Source organism: Heterocephalus glaber, unplaced genomic scaffold (genome assembly GCF_053883595.1).
Source record: "Heterocephalus glaber isolate CG9 unplaced genomic scaffold, H.glaber_assembly_v1.0 deba00001479, whole genome shotgun sequence".
NCBI classification, from domain to species: Eukaryota; Metazoa; Chordata; class Mammalia; order Rodentia; family Bathyergidae; genus Heterocephalus; species Heterocephalus glaber.
In genome coordinates, this window is record NW_028258316.1 from 20,495,165 (window position 1) to 20,515,222 (window position 20,058).

At 50.1% G+C, this 20,058-nt stretch overlaps 1 protein-coding gene across 6 annotated transcripts in view; it reads left to right on the top strand.

Annotated features, from left to right (window-relative positions):
- The window catches only part of Whrn (whirlin), an 88,023-nt gene that overhangs the window by 53,666 nt on the left and 14,299 nt on the right, over positions 1-20,058 (top strand). For all 6 annotated transcript variants that reach the window (XM_004849502.4, XM_021262187.2, XM_021262189.2 and 3 more), the window contains 4 exons: positions 14,118-14,320; positions 15,271-15,307; positions 16,486-16,698; positions 17,352-17,561. In XM_004849502.4, coding sequence (XP_004849559.2) covers positions 14,118-14,320; positions 15,271-15,307; positions 16,486-16,698; positions 17,352-17,561 — 663 coding nt within the window. The remainder of the gene's footprint in view (positions 1-14,117; positions 14,321-15,270; positions 15,308-16,485; positions 16,699-17,351; positions 17,562-20,058) is intronic.

A 20,058-nucleotide genomic window follows, 5' to 3' on the forward strand; every position in this document is an offset into this window, starting at 1 on the left:
TGCCCTTTAATCCTAAATATTTCAGTATATTTTCCCCCAAGAACAAGGACATTCACTTAATTTAATCAGAGAACAATGATTAAAATTAGGAAATTCAGTGTCACTGCAATACTGTTATTTACATACCTAATTCTTAAATTCCCAGTTATCCCAATAATGTCATCTTACAGCAATTCCTTTTTTTCCCCAGGGCAGGAACTAACCCGGGATCACATATTGCATCCTCTTCTTGTGACTATATGTTTCATGTCATTTGGACCCATTACTCAGCCTTTATTTGTCTTTCCATGGCAATGATATTTTTGAAGGATTCTGGCTCTTTATTTCATAGACTGTTCCTCTGTCTGTCTGGGTCATGTGACGTTTTCTATGAAGGAGGCTGGTTCTGAGTGTTGGCAGGACCTCCCCAGCCATGATGCTGGCTCCAAGGATATCTCTTTGTCCTTTTATTAGGGGGAGTGGCCTTGACACTTGGGCAAGTAGTGTCCTCCCTGTTCCTCATCAAACTGATTCAGCTGTTTCATAAAATTTTTAAAAACCCAATTGGCATCCTACTGTAAAGAAAAACTTTGTCCTTTTATTTATTCAGTGTAGGTACAGATTTATGTATTCTTACTCTGTTAGCTTATAATTCATCATTGCCACTATTTATTTTGATACCCAAAGTATCCCAGATTTGCCCATGGTGGTCTCTTTCATGCAACTATCCTTCTTGGGGTTCTTCCTTACTTTTTGGCTACAGAAGATGCTTCAAACCACAATATATGCATGTATATAAATGCCACAGTGAGGCCCATTAGTTTGTATAATTAATATGTCTTAATAACTATAATAAAAACAAAAATAGGAAAAAAAGATGGTTCAAGCTGCCCTTATGTATTTTTCCTGTCTCAGCCTACTGTCGGGCCTTCTCCAGGGGTCCCTGGTTCCCCACTGTGGGAAATAGTGTTGGAATCAAGATCTGTGGGCAAACAGGCTCCTTGCTACCAGGGTGTCATTACTTGTAGACCTAGAAGTGGACAAAACTAGGAAGTGTGCATGCATGCCTGTGTTTGAATGTATCCGAACACACACACACATATTCCTATCCATTTATTGTATGTCTAAACACACATACATGAAATATATGTATATATATTTAGTGTCTGTTTATCTAAAACCATGATCTCATTCATCCTGGTGCCTCTTCTTTTGGTCTAACACATTTCCTCCAAGTGAGAAGTCAAGATGCCACCGTCATTCTGTTCACTCATTTTCCCAGTTCTTCTAGACTCAAAAGTAACGTGAGAATTGCCACATTCCTACCATGGCGAGAAACAAACTTCCCAAGAGGAGTTTCTGATTTGTTAGCTGTTCATTTGGTCTTCAGCCTGATGGTTTGATAATCAAAATACTGATACCTGAGTTCGTTCTTTCTTTTCCCAGTCAGCATGGTTACATTATTCATCTAAAGTAAGTCCATTCGCTGCTGCTGGTAGTCAGTAGAGCCCCCTCCCTCCATTGGCCATCTTTATTGGTTTAATTTTATTTTCTGAGTAACTGAAACCGTACAAAAAGGTCATACGCAGAGTGTCCCTTCTCACCACACCCATTTTCACCCACCCCTCATGGGGAACCAGATAAACACATTTCTGGTTTACTCCACTTGACATTTTTTTTTTTTTTTTGCAAAAATAAGCAGATTCACGTATGCTTTTCTTTTGTTCCTGTATAAAAATAATCATGTCCTCTTGGGACTTCATTTTTTTCAACTTAACCATGTCCTGGAAATCCTATTGTGTTGTCAGAGATCTCTGTCATTCTTTTTATGGCTGCCTGGTGTGCTGGGGTGGCTGTATCACAGTTTACCCAGCCTTTTTCCTCTGGGTGGACCTTTAGGTTATTTTCAATATTTTGCAGTTACAAATAATGCCACAATGGGTCACCGTGTGTTTGTGTATTTTCTTGCTCTAGGAAGCATGTCTTTGTGGTGGTGGGAAAGTTCCAGAAAAGGGATGTCGTAAGTGTTGTTCTGGCCTGAATTCCTATGAGAATGTATTTCCACAGTAGAGATTTTCTCCAGTCCTGGAGTCTGGAAATCCAGGGTCAGTGTACTGGTCAACTTGGTTCCTGGTGGCTATGGTTCCTGGTGGCAAGGACTATCTTCATGGCTTGGCTTCTCACTGTGTCTTTGCATGGCTAAGAGAGAACTCTGCTGTGTCTTTGTCTCCTTAGAAGGGCACCACGGGCTGGGGATTTAGCTCAGTGGTGCCGTGCCTGCCTTGCAAGTGCAAGGTCCTGAGTTTGATCCCCAGTACCCCACCCCAAGAAAAAGAAAGAAAGAAAGAAGGGCACCAGCCCTGTTGGATTAGGGCCCCACTCTTATGGCCTCATTAACCCTTATCCCCTCCTCATAGGCCCCATCTCCAGAACAGTCAGATTGGGGATTGGGGTGGGAACTGAGGGGCATATTCAGCCCATAATACACCAATTCTCATTTTCTCTTGACTTTGCCTATGTAACCTTTTTCCAAGGCAAATTTTATTTTTATAAAGCTTAATTATCAATCCTTTGTTTTACTGAATCTGAGTTCTAGTTAGAAATGTTTCCCTGTGCTCACAGTATAGGGGAATTCATCAATTTTTCCCCTAATAATTTTCCCGTAATGCTTCAGGCTTAGATGAATATATTTTTTCTTCTTTGGATCACATTTATTCTTATGGAGGATATGAGATATTCTACTTTTTTCTAATGCCTGCCCGGTTAACCCAGAAGTGTCTATTAAAAAGCCCATCTTTTCCACAGTGACTTGTAGTGCAACCTTTGTCATTACTATGATTCTGTGTGTCCTTGGGTCAGATTCCAATCTGTTTCTGAATCAGAGCTACACTGGTGCGACCACGGGGTGTAGGGTTGGCCTGAGTGCTTGGGTGCTCCTCTAATAGCTCTTCTGCATCAGAGTTTTCAGAGCCATTCCTACAGTTTTATTTTTTAGGTTAAAAATTTATTTTTATTTTCAAATAATAAAAATATTTTTATGTATTATTTTTATCTTCAAATAATTTTTCATTTTACTATTTTCAAATTAGTTCTAAATAATAAAATCATTTCATTTTTACAAAAATTAACAGATTTATTTTTGGAGCAGTTTGAGATTTACAGAAAAGTGGAGCAGGCAGTAGCTGAGCTCCCATGTGCCCACCCTTTCCATCCTCTTTCCCCGATTAGTAACATCTTGTATTTCTGTGTAAGAGGTACATTTGTTACAATTAATGAGCCAGTATTAATAGTATTTATTAACCAAAGTCTATAGTTTACATTAGGGTCACAGCACTATGCATTTTGATAAATGCATAACGTCACATATCCAGCATTACAATATCATATAAAATAGTATCACTTCCCTACAAATCATTCCCTTTCCCTCCCTCCCCAAACCCCAAGTAACCACTGTTCTTTTTTTTGGACCAGGGATCAAACTCAGGTCCTTGCGTTTGTGGGGCAGGCAGTGGAACCACTTAGCTAAATCCCTGGCCCTACCACTGGTCTTTATACCCTTGCCATCCTTTTACCAACTCCAGAATTTCATATTATTGAAGCCATACACTGTGCAGCCTTTTCAGCCTTTTTCCTTACCAATGTGCATTTTTCCTTATATCATTTTTTATTGAGACATAGTATTTGTACGTCTTCATAGGGTACAGTGCAATATTCACTATATATCTAGAGTGTAGAATGATCAAATCAGGGTAATAAACACTTCTGTCTCCCCAAACAGGAGTCATTTCTGTGCTCTTCTAGTTATTTTGAAATATATCATAGACTATTGTAACTAACAGTTACCTACTTACTGATCCTTAGCAATGTGTATCTAAGGTTCCTCCGTGTATGTTTTTATTTTGTCACATGAAATTTCTTACTGACTTATCTGACCGAAGCTTCCTGGTGTTTTTGGAGTGGGAGAATAATGCTGAATTTATAAATGATTTAGGAACACTGGTCATTGGACAATGCTGAGCCTTTCTAAGTATGGGAGAGAAGGTTTTTCTATCTGCTGAGTTCATCTTGAGGGTTTCAGGAGCATTCAAAGTTTTCTTCACATAGATGTTGTCTGTTTCTTGTTTATCTCTAAGTATTTTGTCTCTTCTGTTGCTGCTACAACTGGGTTTTCCTGTCCTGTCCTATTTTCTGCCTGGTGGTGGATTGTGTCCATAAGGGCTGTGGACTTGAACTTGAGAACTTGCCGATTCTAGCAGGCAGGCATCCAGAGCATCCAGAAGGAAGTGAGCAGACTGGGTTCTGGGCTGGCTTTGCTGCAACTGACTGGGGGGCTTGGACGTGGGACACCCCATCCCACCCCTCACTCTAGTTGTTTTCCAGAATGAGGGCTGGGTAAGTGCTCATGATTTCCCAGAGTGTTTCTCCAGCAAAAACAAAACTGTGATTTGTGTTTTTACCTCTTTGCCTTCCATTCAATTGAAAAGGTTGGATGTTCTTTCCCTGCTGCATGCTGCAGAGCTGGGCTGCAAGGACCCAGCCTCTCTATGTGCCCCAGCCTTGTCAAATGCAACCTTTACATAAACAGCAAATGTCTCCTGCCTGTCTGCAGGAACCCACGGCCAGGTAACTTGCTTATCTGCTCCTGGAATCATGCATTCATTCATTCTCGGGTTATGATGGGCATTTGTTGGGCATTTCCCATGTGCCATTCTAGGGAATGCAGCACACTGGTTTTGAGTTCAGAGTGTAGCACCCAACTTGATCTCAGAGTGGCAGTGCACCTGAGGGGGTTGGTGATACCTGCCTTGGAGGAAGTGGCATTCAAGGCCAGATCAGAAGGTTGAACAGATGTTGTCCAGGTGAAAAATGGAGGGGAAAGTGTTTGGCAATAATATCTGCAAAGGTCTTGAGATGGGAAAGGGCCCCAATGAACAGAGTGATGGCAGGTGGGGTTAGATGGGAAAAAATTGTGGGTCAGTGAGCTCAGGCCCCTCGCAAGCCAGATAAAAGAGACGAATGAAAGCCACTGAGTGTGACAGATGCGCAGTTCACAGCTAGGCACGGTGGCACACACCTGTAATCCCATTACAGCATTCAGGGAGGCTGGGGCAGAAGGATCACAAGCTCAAGCCCAGCCTGGGCAAATTAGCAAGATCCTGTCTCAAAATTTAAAAATAAAAAGGGCTGGTGATAAAGCTCAGTGTGAAGGTTAAAGGTTCAAACTCCAATGCCAACCAAAAAAGAAAAGCTCAAATGTGCAGTTTAAATCTGTCCCTCCACCACATATGGAAGGGGCTGGAGGGGCTGATGTGGAAACAGAGGGCCACCTCGGAGATCCTGGCAGTGAGACAATGGTGCCTGGGGCCACAGTGGAGTTAGAGGGATGGTGGCCTTGATGATGGAGCCAGAGGATTTGGAAGTCTGGGGCTTAGGCACTGAGAAGGGGAAGCCCGGAGGTGGGGAGGACATGACAGGAGAAAGGGGTTCCACCTTGGGCTGTGTTTAGAGCTGTCTGCTTTGGCACAGTAGCCATCGGCCACCCACAGGGCCATCCATGGGAATGGAATTGGTATGGCTGGGGGAAAGATTTTAATTTGATTTCATTTTAATTCATTTAAGTGCAAATAGCAAGGGCTGCTCTCTTGGACAATGCAGATAGGACTAGTTTCCTTATCTCCAGAAGTTCTCAGGGCAGTGTGGGTTAGAGCACCTTCAAGCCATCAGAGCTGAACTCTTTTTTTTTTTGGTACCAGGGATTGAACTCCGGTCCTTCCACTTGCGAGGCGGGTGGCAGAACCACTGAGCTAAATCCCTGGCCCCCAGAGCTGAACTCTTGATGGGCAGATGTGGGTCCGGAGTTCAGACCTGCATGTGGACTGCGGTTAGCCTGCTCTGCTCCTTGCATGCTGGATGTCACTGGGCAAGTGACTGCACTCTGCACGCCACTGCTCTAGAGTGCCACAAAGTAAATCTAGAGCTAATTCCACAGGATAGCTTCGGTCGGTTATTATTCTCCCTATGTTTCTCTGTGTTTGCTCTGAAAGCCAGATTTTCCTATGGGAAGAACTCAGGACTGGCCTCTAGGACCTAGTTCTGAGCTTCACTCAGAGTATGACCTGGGCCAAGTCCTTCCCCCTGCTTGGCCTCTTTTTCCATTGGTGACCCGAGGAGGTTAGAATGGTCCTTACTGTGGGCCACCACCTGGTGAACAGAGCAAGCAGGTTCTGACATGAGACCTTCTTAGGTCAGAGGGGACCAGACGGGGCCGTGTTCTGGGATTCAGTGTGCATGGGCTTTGCCATCGGGTCTTTGGTGTTTCCAGTGCTTCGGCCTCATGTGAGCTCTGAGCCAACAAAGGTCAAGTGGACAGCTCCCTGGATTCAGCCCTTATCCTGAGTTGCCCCAGGAACTTTCTCTGGATTGACCTTAATCTCTCCATTTTTATTTTTGTAAACATAAGCAAGGTTTACTGACTTCTGAACTGTTGGGAAAAACTAATGTTGTCTCATTAAAACTGCATTGTTCACTTGTACTGAAGAAGGGGAAAAAAAGCCCATTAAAGTTTTATACCTGACATGGAAAACTATTAAAGATTCATAATTGCAATAAAACTCTGTAATAGAATTGGGATTCTCATTGGGTCAGTGCTGCTATCAGCAGGGTCCTCACCCGAAGCCGCAGTCCGTTTTGGTGCAGTCTGGGGAGGGGTCGGAGACAGCCCTGGAACCTCTGAGTCCTTTCCGGCATGGCTTGCACTGGCTTCGCATCCCTAGGGACACATTCCAGCCCATGTCTCAGCACAGGGATGGGGTTGGCAGATCTACGTCCTGACGGACTCCAGTGCAGAAGCACAGAGCCACTGTCCTCCTGCCATGGGTGCTTTTTGCTGGTCTCTGTTCAGCTCCCATGGCCAGAATGAATAGATGACCTATTATGTGCATGGCTCGAAGGCCAGGGCTGAGCAGGGTGAGAGATGGCAGACAGGCAGGCAGATAGGAGTTCGAGCAGGGACTTTGCAGACTTGTAGAATGAAGGCCCCAGGCCAGCTTGATCACCTCCTTTCCCTGTCTCAAACCTCCCCTTAAGATGGGTTTGACAGTATGTCCTGCTGGGTATGGCTGATATGTGTGGGCAGCTGAAGCTAGAGGCAGACAGAAAGTGAGGTGTGGCATAGAAACCCTTGAAGAAGGTAGTATTGCAGGCAGTGGGAGGGACCGAGACTGGAACAGGCTGCCCACCTGCCATGCCACCTCCTAACAGAACGTTTAGCCATGAACTCATCAATGGATGAATCCACTGATGAGTTATGGCATCTCCCTGATCCAGTCCCCTTCCATGCCCATGAGGATCTGGGGGAAAATTTCAGATCTAAGCCATAGCAAGTGCACAGCCACCTGCCAGAATGTGGTATGGCACCATGGGGTTGGTGAGGGATCAGGGGGACCTTCTAGGGTAAACATGAACTTTCAAAAATGCAGGTAAAATTCATTGAGCATATACTGTACATTAGGTACTATTTTACATGCTTTGTATGTATCCCATAAATATTTGTCAAGCACCTACTGTGTACTGTTTCGGGTGCTGGGGACAGAGTGGTGAGTGTGTTAACTCAGTATGAGGTAGCTACTAGATATTATCACCATTTTCCAGAGGGGGTAACTGAGGCACAGAGATGTTAAGCAAGTTACCCAAGGTCCCACAGTAAGTAAGTGGCCAAGTCTGGAATTAGACTCAGGCTCTGGATATAGTGTGCATAGTTGGCAGTTCCATTACTGGTTGGGGGAGAGAAGAGGCCTTAGAACCATGAAAGAGTCCCTCTTGGGTCTCTTAGAGGCTGGCTGAGCCTTCCTCCTGCTCTGGGGGGAGGGGAGGCACCTCTTCAGTGCCCCAGGCCCACCTCACATCTAAGGAGTCAAACTCCTCGCCCTTGTAGTGGGCCAGGTTCAGGGGTATCAGTGTCCTGTCCTTTCCAGGACTTTTTTACCCTCTCTCAGAGCATCTGCAGCATGAGCCTGTCACTGTGGGAGCTGGATGATGGAGGAGGCTTTACCGTGCCATAAATGAAGGGCATTCCTGCAGTCCAGCCTCCACTCCTTCATCACTGGTGATAAATAGGATGTCCATGGTGACAGATAAAATAGAGCTACCTTCATTCATTTATCCTTCCTTGTCCTCCCTGTCAGCACCCGCAAGCAAGCTGAGAGATATGAGACATTCGATCACACATCACACCTGTCTGTCCTTGTGCCAGTTCTGTCACAAAGGTCCTGGTGTGGGGGCTGAGTGCTGTCTGGCTTGGCCCTGGGATCTGGGCTTTGTTATTGCTTGTACATGTCTTCAGCTACTGATCAGCTTTGCATCACTGTGAGGAAGTAACCAACACCTGCAAATTAGAGGATGGGTTTAATTTGGTTCATGGTTTCAGGGGATTCAGTCCATGGTGACCAGGCACGAACATAAGGGAAGAAAGGCATGGTGCAGGAAAGATTCTTAGTTTTTGGCAGCTAGGAGGCAGAGCAGGGGAACAGCACCAGAGAGGAAAGTGCCAGGGCCTACAGGACTGCATATAGACTCCAACATCATGTCTCCATGACACACTCACACATACCTAGAAGTGTGCTTTACTAGGCCCCCAGGAAGCTCCCAAACCAATCAAGTTGACAGTTACCATAGGCTTAACCTTCACACTGTCTTTTCAGGGCCTCAGTCTCCCCATCTGTGGGAGACCCTGGAAGGCCCTAACAGACTCAGCACCTTTGCTTCTTTATTTTTCACCTTGTTTATGCACATTCTGAGCTGGCATTGGGGAATAAGAAAAGTTACTTTTCAGTGACTAAACAGAGCTCTTGATTTTCCTTCCAGAAAGAGCAAGATCAAGACCTATACATGTGCCTCTTGCAACTTCATGGGGCTTAATCAGAAGGCAAGAGGGACCAAACAGAAGTAAGAATGGGGATTGGAAAGGTCCCTTTGCCATCCATTAGACACCGGGTGCCTGCACTGTACTGGGAAAAAGGTAGTGAGGAGGAGTAGGAAGAGTATGAGAAGAGTGGGCTCCAGTCCCAGCTTGTTTGTTCACTTCCTGTGTGACCATGAGCAAGTGCTTGACATCCCTGATCCTCTCCCCTCTTTGGGAGGGAAGCCAATGTAGAACCATGAGAGCCTCCCACATCCCTGGCTCTGTGCATGGCAATGCTCACAGTCACCTGGGAATCCATGGTCGTGTCATATGCCTCTTACAGATGAGAACACTGAGACTCGGGGTGTACTTGAGTGCTGGGAGGGGCCTCTCGCCCACGTCCCAGTTGCCTGGTTTCAAAACTAGGGATGCAACCCCATATCCTACCAGCCATAGAAGATTGCCGTGAGCAGCAGGGACACAGTGGCTTTGTTTGGAAAGTGTGTGGCCTGGAAATCATGGTGACAGGTGGTGTGTTAGTCACTTTCCCATCGCTGGAATAAAATAACCAACACTCACAACTTAAAATAGGAGAGGTTTATTTTGGCTCATGCATTCAGTCCGTGGTCTGCTGGCTCCAAGGCAGAAATGGCAAGGTGGTAAAGCAAGGCAGAGGACAGCTGCTCATCCCACGGCGGCCAGGAAGCAGAACAAGAAGGGAAGAGCTGGGGACAAGGATATGCCCTCCCAGGTCACGTCCCCAGGGACTGCCTCCAACCAGGCCCCACCTCCTAACAGCACATTCAGCCACGAACTCATCAATGGACAAATCCACTGAGGCGTTATAGAGCCTGCATGAGCCAGTCCCCTTCCACACCCATGAAGATTTGGGGGGACATTTTAGATCCAAACCATAACAGGTAGACAGCCACCTGCCAGGGTCCTGGGCCACAGGAGGCTTTCCAGTGAGCAAAGGACACAAAACAGAGCTGCACACAAAACCCAGAGGAGCACAGACCACCTCCAATGCTGAGGAAGGCTGGGGATAACCGGAAGCTACTGGCCTAGAACTCTGCTTTTCAACCAGGCCCCCAGAAGAGGAAGAGACAGGAAGGGATGGGGAAAAGACAGGAAGATGGGCTTATGGCCACAGGAAAGTGAGTTTCCCATGTGTTGCTCCCTTTTCATAGATGTCCCCACTGGATAGGACAGGATCACTCCTGCCTCTGTCCTATCCTGCTTACTTAACAGGGTGGGGGAGACACAGCTACCTGGCAAACCTGAGATTTCACACACAGTGATGCCTCATCCTAGGTAAGTGGTAACGCTGTTCTGGTCACACCTAGGTGCACATGGCACACATGGCAGGTGCCAGGACAGGGAAAAGGACAAATGACTGAGGTTTGGAAACCATGGCACTACATCAGACCCCCAAACATCACTGTCCCTGGAGGTGGCTGACACCCCAACCACAGACCTGCCTGATTCAGGTCACATGCATGCAGGATGCCCATGGAAACGATAAACAATGAGTGCTTTCTTCATATACATATGCCCCGTGCAGTATTTGGTACATGCATATATTTTTGAAGTGTTTGCTGTTTATCTGAAATATAGGTGTCACTGGGCATCCTGTATCTTATCTGGCAACCTCCCCCTGGCCGCAGAGATGCTTGGGCATTGAGTTGTTCCCTTTTGTCCCCTCCTGACTGGCCTGGACCACGGAGAAAGGCAGGCACGCAGAAGCATGCCCCTTCACATCTGCTCTGACATGAGCTTCTTTAATTAAACTGCCGGGATGAAATAAAGTGTGTTAAAGGGAAGATTAAAATTGATTCCCTTAGCTCAACAAAAGCCTCAGCTATGAAGGGGGCTACTTAAGGAAACAAAGCACTTGGGCAGAAGAGAAGCAGCCTTGGGTCCCAGCAGTGCAGCAGGCAGTAGCCAGAGGCCTGTGCCTGGCAGAGCACCAGGTGGAGCGGCTACATCCACAGCAGGAGGCAGCTCAGTGGCCTGGGTGCAGGTGGGGCTGGCCGGAAGTGAATTTCTCCTCCACTCTCAAGAAGCCTGGAGGGCCTGGGAAAGCTCTCTTTCCCTGCAGCTCTGCTTCTGAGCTTCAGAGAGGGCTGCATGGAGAGAGATGTAAGGAGCAGGCAAGACAGACAATGACAAAATATCTCAAGCACTTTTCTTTCTGTGTGTGTGGGGGGGGTGCTGGGATGGAACCCAGGGCCCTCACATGCTAGCAAGTGCTCGACCCTTCAGCCACATCCCCATCCCTCATCCCCCAAGGCCTTTACAAGGAGCTGCCTGAAGTTCTTAGGCACCCAAGCCTCTCTCCACCGGGTTGCTCAGAAACACAGAAAGGGGCAAAGGTAAAGTGTGTGGCATTGAGACTTGCTGATAACTAGAAATCTGGAGGACAATCTTGGGCTAGGAACTCCTTTGACATCTGAGAAGAGTGATCCCCAAAAGCTATTGGGGGACTTCTGGGGTCACATGGCATGGAAGTAGCAGAGCCAGGATTTGAACCCAGGTCTGCTAGTGTTTGAAACCCTTGTCCACAGTGCTTTGCTGCTTCTTGGACTGGGAAGCTCACGGGAGGCTTTTAAGAAAACTTTTGATGAAATTCATCGGGCGCCATGCCTGTGGCCAGTTTGGTTGTCGGTGCACAGTGAGAGGGCAGCTCAGGCACCTAGGAGCAGCGGGTAGGGACCCAGGAGTGGGCCCACAGGGTGGAGGATGGGAAGACTGGATGGGACTTGATGAAGCAGCTACTCTGAGAACTAAAGACAGAGTTGGTGGTGGGGCGGACTTTTAGGTCTGGCTGCTGCAGAAGCGCTGGGGAAGGGTGGCAGGGTGGGTGGCATAAGCTGGATTTGAAGTGACACCGTGCGGGCCCCTGACAGAGCTCCTAGCAGCAGGCTAGTAGTAGAAAGCAGGTAGATATTGGGGCCAATTTGTCCTGGGTTTGTGTCCCATAGCACATCTTCATTCACTAGCTCTGTGACCCCAAACTACAGGTTGAACATCTCTAATCTGAAAATCTAAAATGCTCTGAAATCCAATATTTTTCTTTTCTTTTTTTTTGCAGTATTTAGGACTGAACCTATGGCCTTTACACTGAGCTACATCCCCAGCGCCCCCCCCTTTATTTTTGAGACAAGGTCTCACTAGGTTGCCTGAGCTGGGCTTGAACTTGCAATCCTCCTGTCTCAGCTTCCTAGAGTGCTGGGATTACAAGTGTGCACCACCACATCTGGCTTGAAACCCAAAACTTTTTGAATGCTGATGTGATGCTCAAAAGATTTCAGATTTCAGACCATTTCAAATTTCAGATTTTCTAATTAGGGATGCTCAATAGGTACAGTGTATGCAAATGGCGCAAAGTCTGAAAAGCACTGACATCTGAAACGCTTCTGATCCCAGGCATTTTGCATGAGGGATCCTCGGCCTGTATTGCTTATCCTCAGGGAAGCTCTGTGTTCTCAGGAGTGAAGTGGAGAGCAGTAGCACCTCCTCCCCAGATGCTGGGGACATGTAGTTAGGAGAAGCATGTAAAGGGACAGACAAGCCTGGTGTCACCTGATTGTCCTGCTGGGGTAGGGCAGAGACAGGTCTGAGGTAGGAATGGGTGGGAATGAGTGTCCTTTCCACTCCCTGGGTGATCTTCCACTGAATTCCCACAGTGTGGGGGCCCTGGGGACACAGTGTGGAGATGCTGATTGGAAAATCCATTTATGGCATCAGAGTGAGCCCATTTGTGCCTCGAGACCAACGCAGAGCCTGAACAGGTCCAGCACAGCATCTGGCGCAGCACTCGGCACAAGGCAGGTGTGGTGATGCTGGTGGCTGCTCAGCATGCAGTGTAGACGGTCCACACTGCCTGGATGGTGGAGGCAAAGAGGCAGTGTGCCACCCCTGAGCCCACCAGAGCCAGGGTAGAGGGGGAAAGGTCATGTCTGAATTTGTAAGCACTTTCTGTCCTGAAAACTCCACACTGCACATGATTGCTCAGGAAGACAGAGAGCCGGAACCAGGGTCCCATCTTCTTCCCTCCCAGTCCTGTTTGTCTCAGCTTTTTCCAAGGGTGGCTTTGAAAATGCTGGTAAAACCCATGAACATCAATCATGTGCTGTCAGCAGGCTGGGGAGGAGAAAAGCAGCCAAGAATAACAGGATGGCATTACCAGGCTGCCCTTCATGCTGGGAGCTGGGGCCCCGGGCAACCCCTTCCGACCCACGGGCCTCAGTTTCCCTACTGGGATAAGGCACGATGTCATCATTCTGCAGGTCCCTCTGGTCTCTGTTGCTTATATTTATCACGGATTTATTTTTATCAGAAGACTAGTTTTTTTTAGTCCTTTCATTAAAAATGTGCTTGTATGTTTGTATTTTTTTTTAATTACAAAATAAAACTGAGGTTGTAAGAACCCAAGCAGTATGTATTGCTTCAGAGGGAGGCCAGTAGTCTCATTTATTGCTTTTTGTCTTCAGTAAATTAAAACATTGCCTGGCATTTTAAGGTGTGATAAGAACTCAGCCATTAAGAAGTAAGAAATCGTGTCACTTGCAGGAAAATGGATAGAACTCAGGACCGTCATGCTAGGCAAACTAAGCCAGGCTCAGAAGGTTAAATATCACATGTGTTCTCTCATATGAAAGACCTGAAATATAAATAAATGAATGAGAGATGACAGGAAACTAGAAGGTCAACTCTCGGAGCAGGGAAAGGGGATTAGGAAGAGGAGGATAGGGGCAGGAGGGTCAGGGGATTGAAAATGAGCAAGATCTGTTATATGGAGGGATAATTCCCCCAAGATGAATGTTACTATTCTGTATTCCAAACATCCATTAATAATTTTTTTAACAAAGAAAGTATGCTTGAGGTAAAAACTCTCAGCAATGTAGAGGTATATAAGGAAGATAATGGAGTCTCCCTTAATACCTCCCCGTCATCTTACCCCTAAATTCACCCCTCACCCTGATCTCTGAGATAGCTTGTTTCTAGATATGCGCACTTACGGGAATGTCGTGCATGGGTTTGGGATGGAGTTAGAAGCAAGCTCTGCCACTGCCTTGCTGTGTGGCCCTCGGGCATCCGCATGACCTCTCTGGGCCTCCATTACCTCCTTGGCAGGCCGTTGGAAGGAGGCTTAGGCCCGGGGTGTGAAGCCCCCGCGGTGTGAGTTAGGGTCCTTTGAACAGCCCGGGTAACTGCTGTGCCTGGGTCTCCGCAGGTCGGGGACCAGATTCTGGAGGCGAACGGGCGGCACTTTCTCAACATCCTGCACGACGAGGCCGTAAAGCTGCTCAAGTCGTCTCGGCACCTCATCCTGACCGTGAAAGACGTGGGGCGGCTGCCGCACGCACGCACTACCGTGGACGAGACCAAATGGATCGCCAGTTCCCGGATCGCGGACGGCGCTGCGGGCTCTCCAGGGTCTGTGCATGCAGCTCGGGGACCCCGGGGCAGGTTCTGCGAGCCAGGCGGCGGGATCCCACCAACACCAACCTGGGTCCCTCCAGTCCGAGGGCATGACCTTGGTCCTCCCTCTGCTCTGTGGCCTCATTGCCCGCAGAAAGCTGAGATGTATAGCCGGACCCCCAGTCCTTGCTGTCAGGCAAATCACAATGCATTCTTGGGTGCTTTATCTGAAAAGTGGGACCATAACTCTGTCCCCACCCCAGCCCTGTCGATGCCGACCCCTGAGGTTAATTTGAGTGAAAGAGCCTTGGACGTCTTAAAACATGGTACTCCTGTTGCCAGGTGACTGCCTGCTTGCTGATCATGTGCTTTGTCACCTCTGGTCTTCCGGTCTCCGCCTGGTATCTGGCGGCTCCCTGCCACATAACAGCCCCCACCCCAGCATCTTCTTTCTCTTTCCTTCCTCCCTTCTTTTCTGTCACTATACAGTGTTATAAATTCTTTGAAATTAGTTTCCATCCTTTAAAAAGACACCAGGTTTCCTGTACCAAACTGGATTTCCGGGTATTTTTTTTTAAAGCAGGAAGTCTGGCTGCCTGAGCCTACATTTTTTCATGACAACATGGGCCGCCGAGGTGATGGAGTCCCCCTCAAGTGGTCCCTGAGGACCTCAGTGCATTCTTGTCCCACCCTCCCCAGGCCTGGGGAACCCTGAGGTGCATGGCAGAGGGCGCCTTCTCTCTCTGCTCCGAGTGCTCTCCTAAGTGCTGTTGCTCCTGGTCCTGTAGGGTTGGAAACAAGACAGCTAGCACCGCTCATGGTATTGGAATCGCTGCCCACATTGTCCTTGGGGAGGCTGGAAGCCACCTGTCTGCCCAGGGGCCCCACTGACCCTTTCCTGGCTCGGCCACTCCCTCTACTGCAGGGCCACTACCTGTGCCTGAAGAGCTTGTCTCTCTCCACAGGTTTTCGGGGGATCTCACCACAGAAGGGACAAACAAGGTAAGGGCTTCCTCATCGGTGGGGTGTCGTCAGCTTCTTCATAGCTCCCAGCTTAGGTCCCAGGCTGGGCATCATGCTGAGCGTGTTTCAGCCGGGCAGGTCCGCGCCCCTCAAGATTCCTGCCAGGTTCCTGCCATGGTGCCCTCTCCAGGGCTGAGGGCAGCAAACAGAACCGACCAGGTCCCTGCCCCGTGGAGGTCACAGCCCATGAAAGAGACATCTAAAACCCAAGCACGCCTTCCAACAGATACTGTACCTAGGTAGACAAGATGCCTGGTGCCATCAAGGCAAGGTGTTGGGGACTGTGGGAGAGAGAATGAGAGAGCAGACAGCAAACACAGAAGGCTCAGGAGGGCAGAGGTGGAGTGTGACCAGATGGAGTGGCACATGTTAGGGCCCCGAGTCAGGGAGAGGGCTTGGCTTATTGGAGGAGCTGAAGAAAAGCGAGTGTACGGGGAGCTGGGTGTAACATGGCAACAGGCAGGATGCTCAGCTCTCACAGGCTTTGTGGGCCACCAGAAGAAGTCTGGCTTCTAACTCGGATAATGGATGCCATTAAAAGCCTTTTAAACAGGGCCCACATGAGGGGCTTTTTACAAAAGCATTTTAGTAGCAGGCCAGGGACCTGGAGGGGACACTGAATGGCATTTTAGACTCAGCTGGTGACAGGGGAAGCTATGGAGGGCAGGAGTTGGGTACGTGCAGATCTGAATCATGGTTTGGAAGTACAGGAGCTGATGTCATTCCCAGTGTACCACGGGAGATAGCGAAACCTAGGGAATAAATGGGACCCTGGTGATAGTGCTGGCCTCTGAATGGATGAGGGAACCAGAGGTGACATGAAAGTGGTGTGTGTAGCCCAGCACAGTAGGATTGAAAGTTTGAGCCCAATCTGAGCAACTTAGCAAGATTCTGTCTCAAAACAAAAAAATTTAAAAAGGGCTGGGGACATAGCTCAGTATGAAAGCCCTAAGTTCAATCCTCAGAACTAAGAAAAGAAAAGAGCACTATGTGAGTGTTTTGCAGCTAGATGAGGCTGAATATGGGGAAGTGGGTCGTGCAGAGACCCCTGAGGGCTTTCAGAAACTGGCCCCTCCCTCTGTGGTTGCCTCCACCTGGCCAGGTCCCTGACTCCGATCAGCTCAGCATCCCCAGGCCTCTGTGTTCCTGTCTTTCAGCTGGGATTTTACAAGGGCCCTGCTGGCTCCCAGGTGACCCTGAGCAGCCTGGGGAACCAGACGCGTGTGCTGCTGGAGGAGCAGGCCCGGCACGTGCTGAACCGGCAGGAGCGTGCTACCATGGCCTACTACCTGGACCAATACCGTGGCAGCAGCATCTCCGTGGAGGCCCTCGCCATCGCCCTGTTCGAGCTCCTCAACACCCACGCCAAGGTGACCTGTACTGAGCACCCCCTGGGGGTCAGCCAAACCGAGCCCTGGGGAACGCTGGGAACCGTGGTGTCCCCACCTCCAACCTGAAGGCAACCAGCCCTGGGGAAAACAGACAAAGGCCCGTGATTGGCCCCAGTGCTGAGTGCACATTTGGAATCACCTGAATTGCTTTCGAAAAGCAGTGCCCAAGTGAACCCCGCAGCAGTCAGTCATTGTCATGAGCCCTGGGTGACTGTGCTGGGCCACTAGCTCTGAGACCTAGCTCCAGTGGAAGTCTGAGGAAGGAGTGGTCCAGTCCACCAGGAGGGTACACATTTGGAAAGACGAGAGGAAGCATGATTGGGAGAGAAATAAGACTTGGGGGTGGAAGTCACAGCCACGGGCTTCGAAGCGTAAAACACCATGGTGTCTTCAGAGACTGACAGTCCTGTGTGCATGTGGAGAGGGAGGAGGTGATGGGGCAGGAGGGAGATAATGCTGGCCTAGTGTCCAGGTGCAGGTGTTTGGACTTTCTCCTGAGGGCACTGGGGAGCCATAGTGGGTTGAGGAGTGAAAGTCAAGTTTGCATGCAGGTGATTTGGGAGTATTAGGGTTACTGGGCCCGCCTGTTGGAAGAGTCCCCCGCTGAGTGTCCTGCTTGTCCCCATCTCCAGTTCTCGCTCCTCTCTGAAGTGAGAGGCACCATCTCCCCCCAAGACCTGGACTGCTTCGACCACCTGGTGCTGAGACGAGAGATTGAGTCCATGAAGGCAAGGCAGCCGCCAGGCGCTGGGGCAGGGGACACCTACTCCATGGTTTCCTACAGCGACACGGGCTCATCTACTGGAAGCCACGGCACCTCCACCACTGTCAGCTCGGCCAGGGTGAGCCGCTCCTGCTCTGTCTCTGGCTCCCTGGCTTGAAGGTCAGGGGCAGAGTTAACACAGGAGCTTTGGAGTGAGACGGGTCAGGGGCCGGATCCCAGCCCCATCCTTCCCAGCTCCTCCCTTGCCTCTCTGCACCTAGGTCTCTGCATCTGTAGTCGCCTAATTGCTGAGTGCCTACTGCATGCGAGGCAGGCAGCAGTCTAGGAGTTGGCTGGTGTGTGTGTGGGGTGGACAAATACGTAATTACGATCCCTTCGGGGATCAAATGAAAGACACAGTGAAGTCTGGCACCACGATGTCTGACTCGGGCAGTCCCTTAATCGCTGGCAGTGGGCACGGCATTTGGACTGTGACTCTGGCTTTCCCCAAGAAGCCACCCTCTGGCCCCTGGAGCCTCGACCCGGCTTGACTTTCCCACAGATTCACCAGCCCCCAAACAGCATCTGGTCCAGCCAGGGGTACTTCTACCTCCGGGATGCTCAGAGCCAGATTCCCCTCAGGAGGCTCTGCAGGAAGGGGCAGGAGCAGAGCTCTCCTTATTCATCTGGTCACTGGCGTCTTCTCGAGGGGAGGAGTGAGGCTGGAAGCCAGGAGCCAGCGTGATTCCGCTGTCTCCTCCACACACCGTTCTTGCCTTTGCATGTCCAGCCCCACTCTTCCGTGGAAGGGGAGGGGGAAGCAGTGCTTCTTAACCACTGTGGCTCCCCTGTGCTGGACTGGCACTCTGAATGGGGAGCTTGGTCCGGGGGATCTCAGCACCTGCTAAGTGGGGTGCAGTGTGTCCAGGGTTGTGGACCAGGTGGACACTGGGTGTAGGTGGGCATGCACCTTCTATCTTTCAGACGCAACTTCCAGTGTGGCCTGAACTTAGCTCTGGGGCTCTGGGTTTCTGGGGATCTTCTCCTCCTGTACCCCTCTTTCCCATCCCTTGTTAGCTTTATCTCCAAGAGTCCTCCTCCCTTCTGGGATGACCCAGAAGCTGCCATGAGCAGACCCTCTACAGCTCTGGGCAGGCTGCAATGGAGGCTGGTTCACATTTCCAGAAGAGCAGATCACTTCCAGGCAGGGAGAGGCCACTCTTCCCGCTTCCATATGCAAGTCAGGCTCTGATCATCGCCTGACTGTGGGCTGAGTGGTAAGCTGGATTCTGACTGCCAGCCTCCACCTGCTGGGCCCTTTGCCTCTGGGTTCAACTTTGGCTGAGATTAGCCTGGAGAATGTCCACGGGCAGCTTCAGGAGCCATGACCCAGTGTGCTAAAACCTGGCCAACTGCAGGCTGTGGTTCTGGGGTGGTCCCTTCGGAATCAGGAATCAGGAACCAGAACTCCAAGGGGCAGAGTAGAGGTGTCTCCTCCTCTGAGAGGCCGATCTGGGATTAAGCCCTGGCCTCCCTGGGCCTCAGTTTCCCCCGGATAAATGGCCTGAGGTTCTGCTGGCTCCAGCTGCAGCAGCCCAGGGCCCTGGGACAGGTCAGACTGGAGGACAGGAGGGAGCATAGTGACCACTCTGCTCAGAAAGACCCCTGTAGGGTCAGAACCCCCCGCCCCAGTTCACCACTGGCCCACAGTGACCTTGTCCCAGCCAGGAGTGTCTCCCCCTCCCGAGGAACACTTCCTCTGGATCCTCCAGGCCCCTGCTGTGGCAGGTGTGACCCCAGGCTGCCAGAGGGGTCTCGATGCAGATGAGAGCACCTGAGGATGGCAGAGCTCAGGCCACACGATGGTTTCAAGCAGGGAGGTTTTGAGGGCAGATGGAAAGGGTGGTCCTAAAGCCCTCTCTCATTCTGTGGGATGGGACCACTCTGAGGGACCGTTTGTATGAGACTGACACACTAGGAAGCTCACGTGTGTCGGGATTAGGAACACCTGGGCCAGGGTGAGCTCCAGGCCTGGGGCAGGGGTTTCTAGAGAAAGCCACGCAGGTGGAGAGGCAGCCGCAAAGTCACCTCGCCTCTCAGTGCCTCAGTTTCCTCCCGTGCAAAGGAGTCGTGACACCATGTCCCCAGCCTCTTGGGAAGTTCAAGAATGCCCATCGGCCTGGGACCAGAGCCCACCAGTGGCAGCGTTCTGGGGCCGTCTCCTCCCGGCCTAGGGTAGGGAAGCCTTGGTTCTTTCTGTCCACCCCATCCTTGCTGGGAAAGCACCTGGAGCATCATGCCCAGGGCCTCGAGCACACTTGTAGGCTCTGGGAAGGATGGGCTGAGGGAAGGCCTCTTTCCTGTGACCTTCGGCCCACCCTGAGTGCCAGACTGTAGATCCTCTGGCAGCACAGGGCTCGGCCCCCCTGGCCTCCCTGAAGTTGCAGCCTCCCCTACCCCAGCCTCCCGGGCAGGCAGGGCACTGCTTGAGGCTCCGCCTGTCATGAGCATGTGTGACCTTGGACGTGGCGCTTGCCTGTTCCCAGCCTGTTTGGGGCCTTCCGTGGTCCTCTCCGTCCTTCATGCCTGTCCAGAGCAGTCAGGATGGCTTGAAGAGGAGTTGGAGCCTCCTGTTT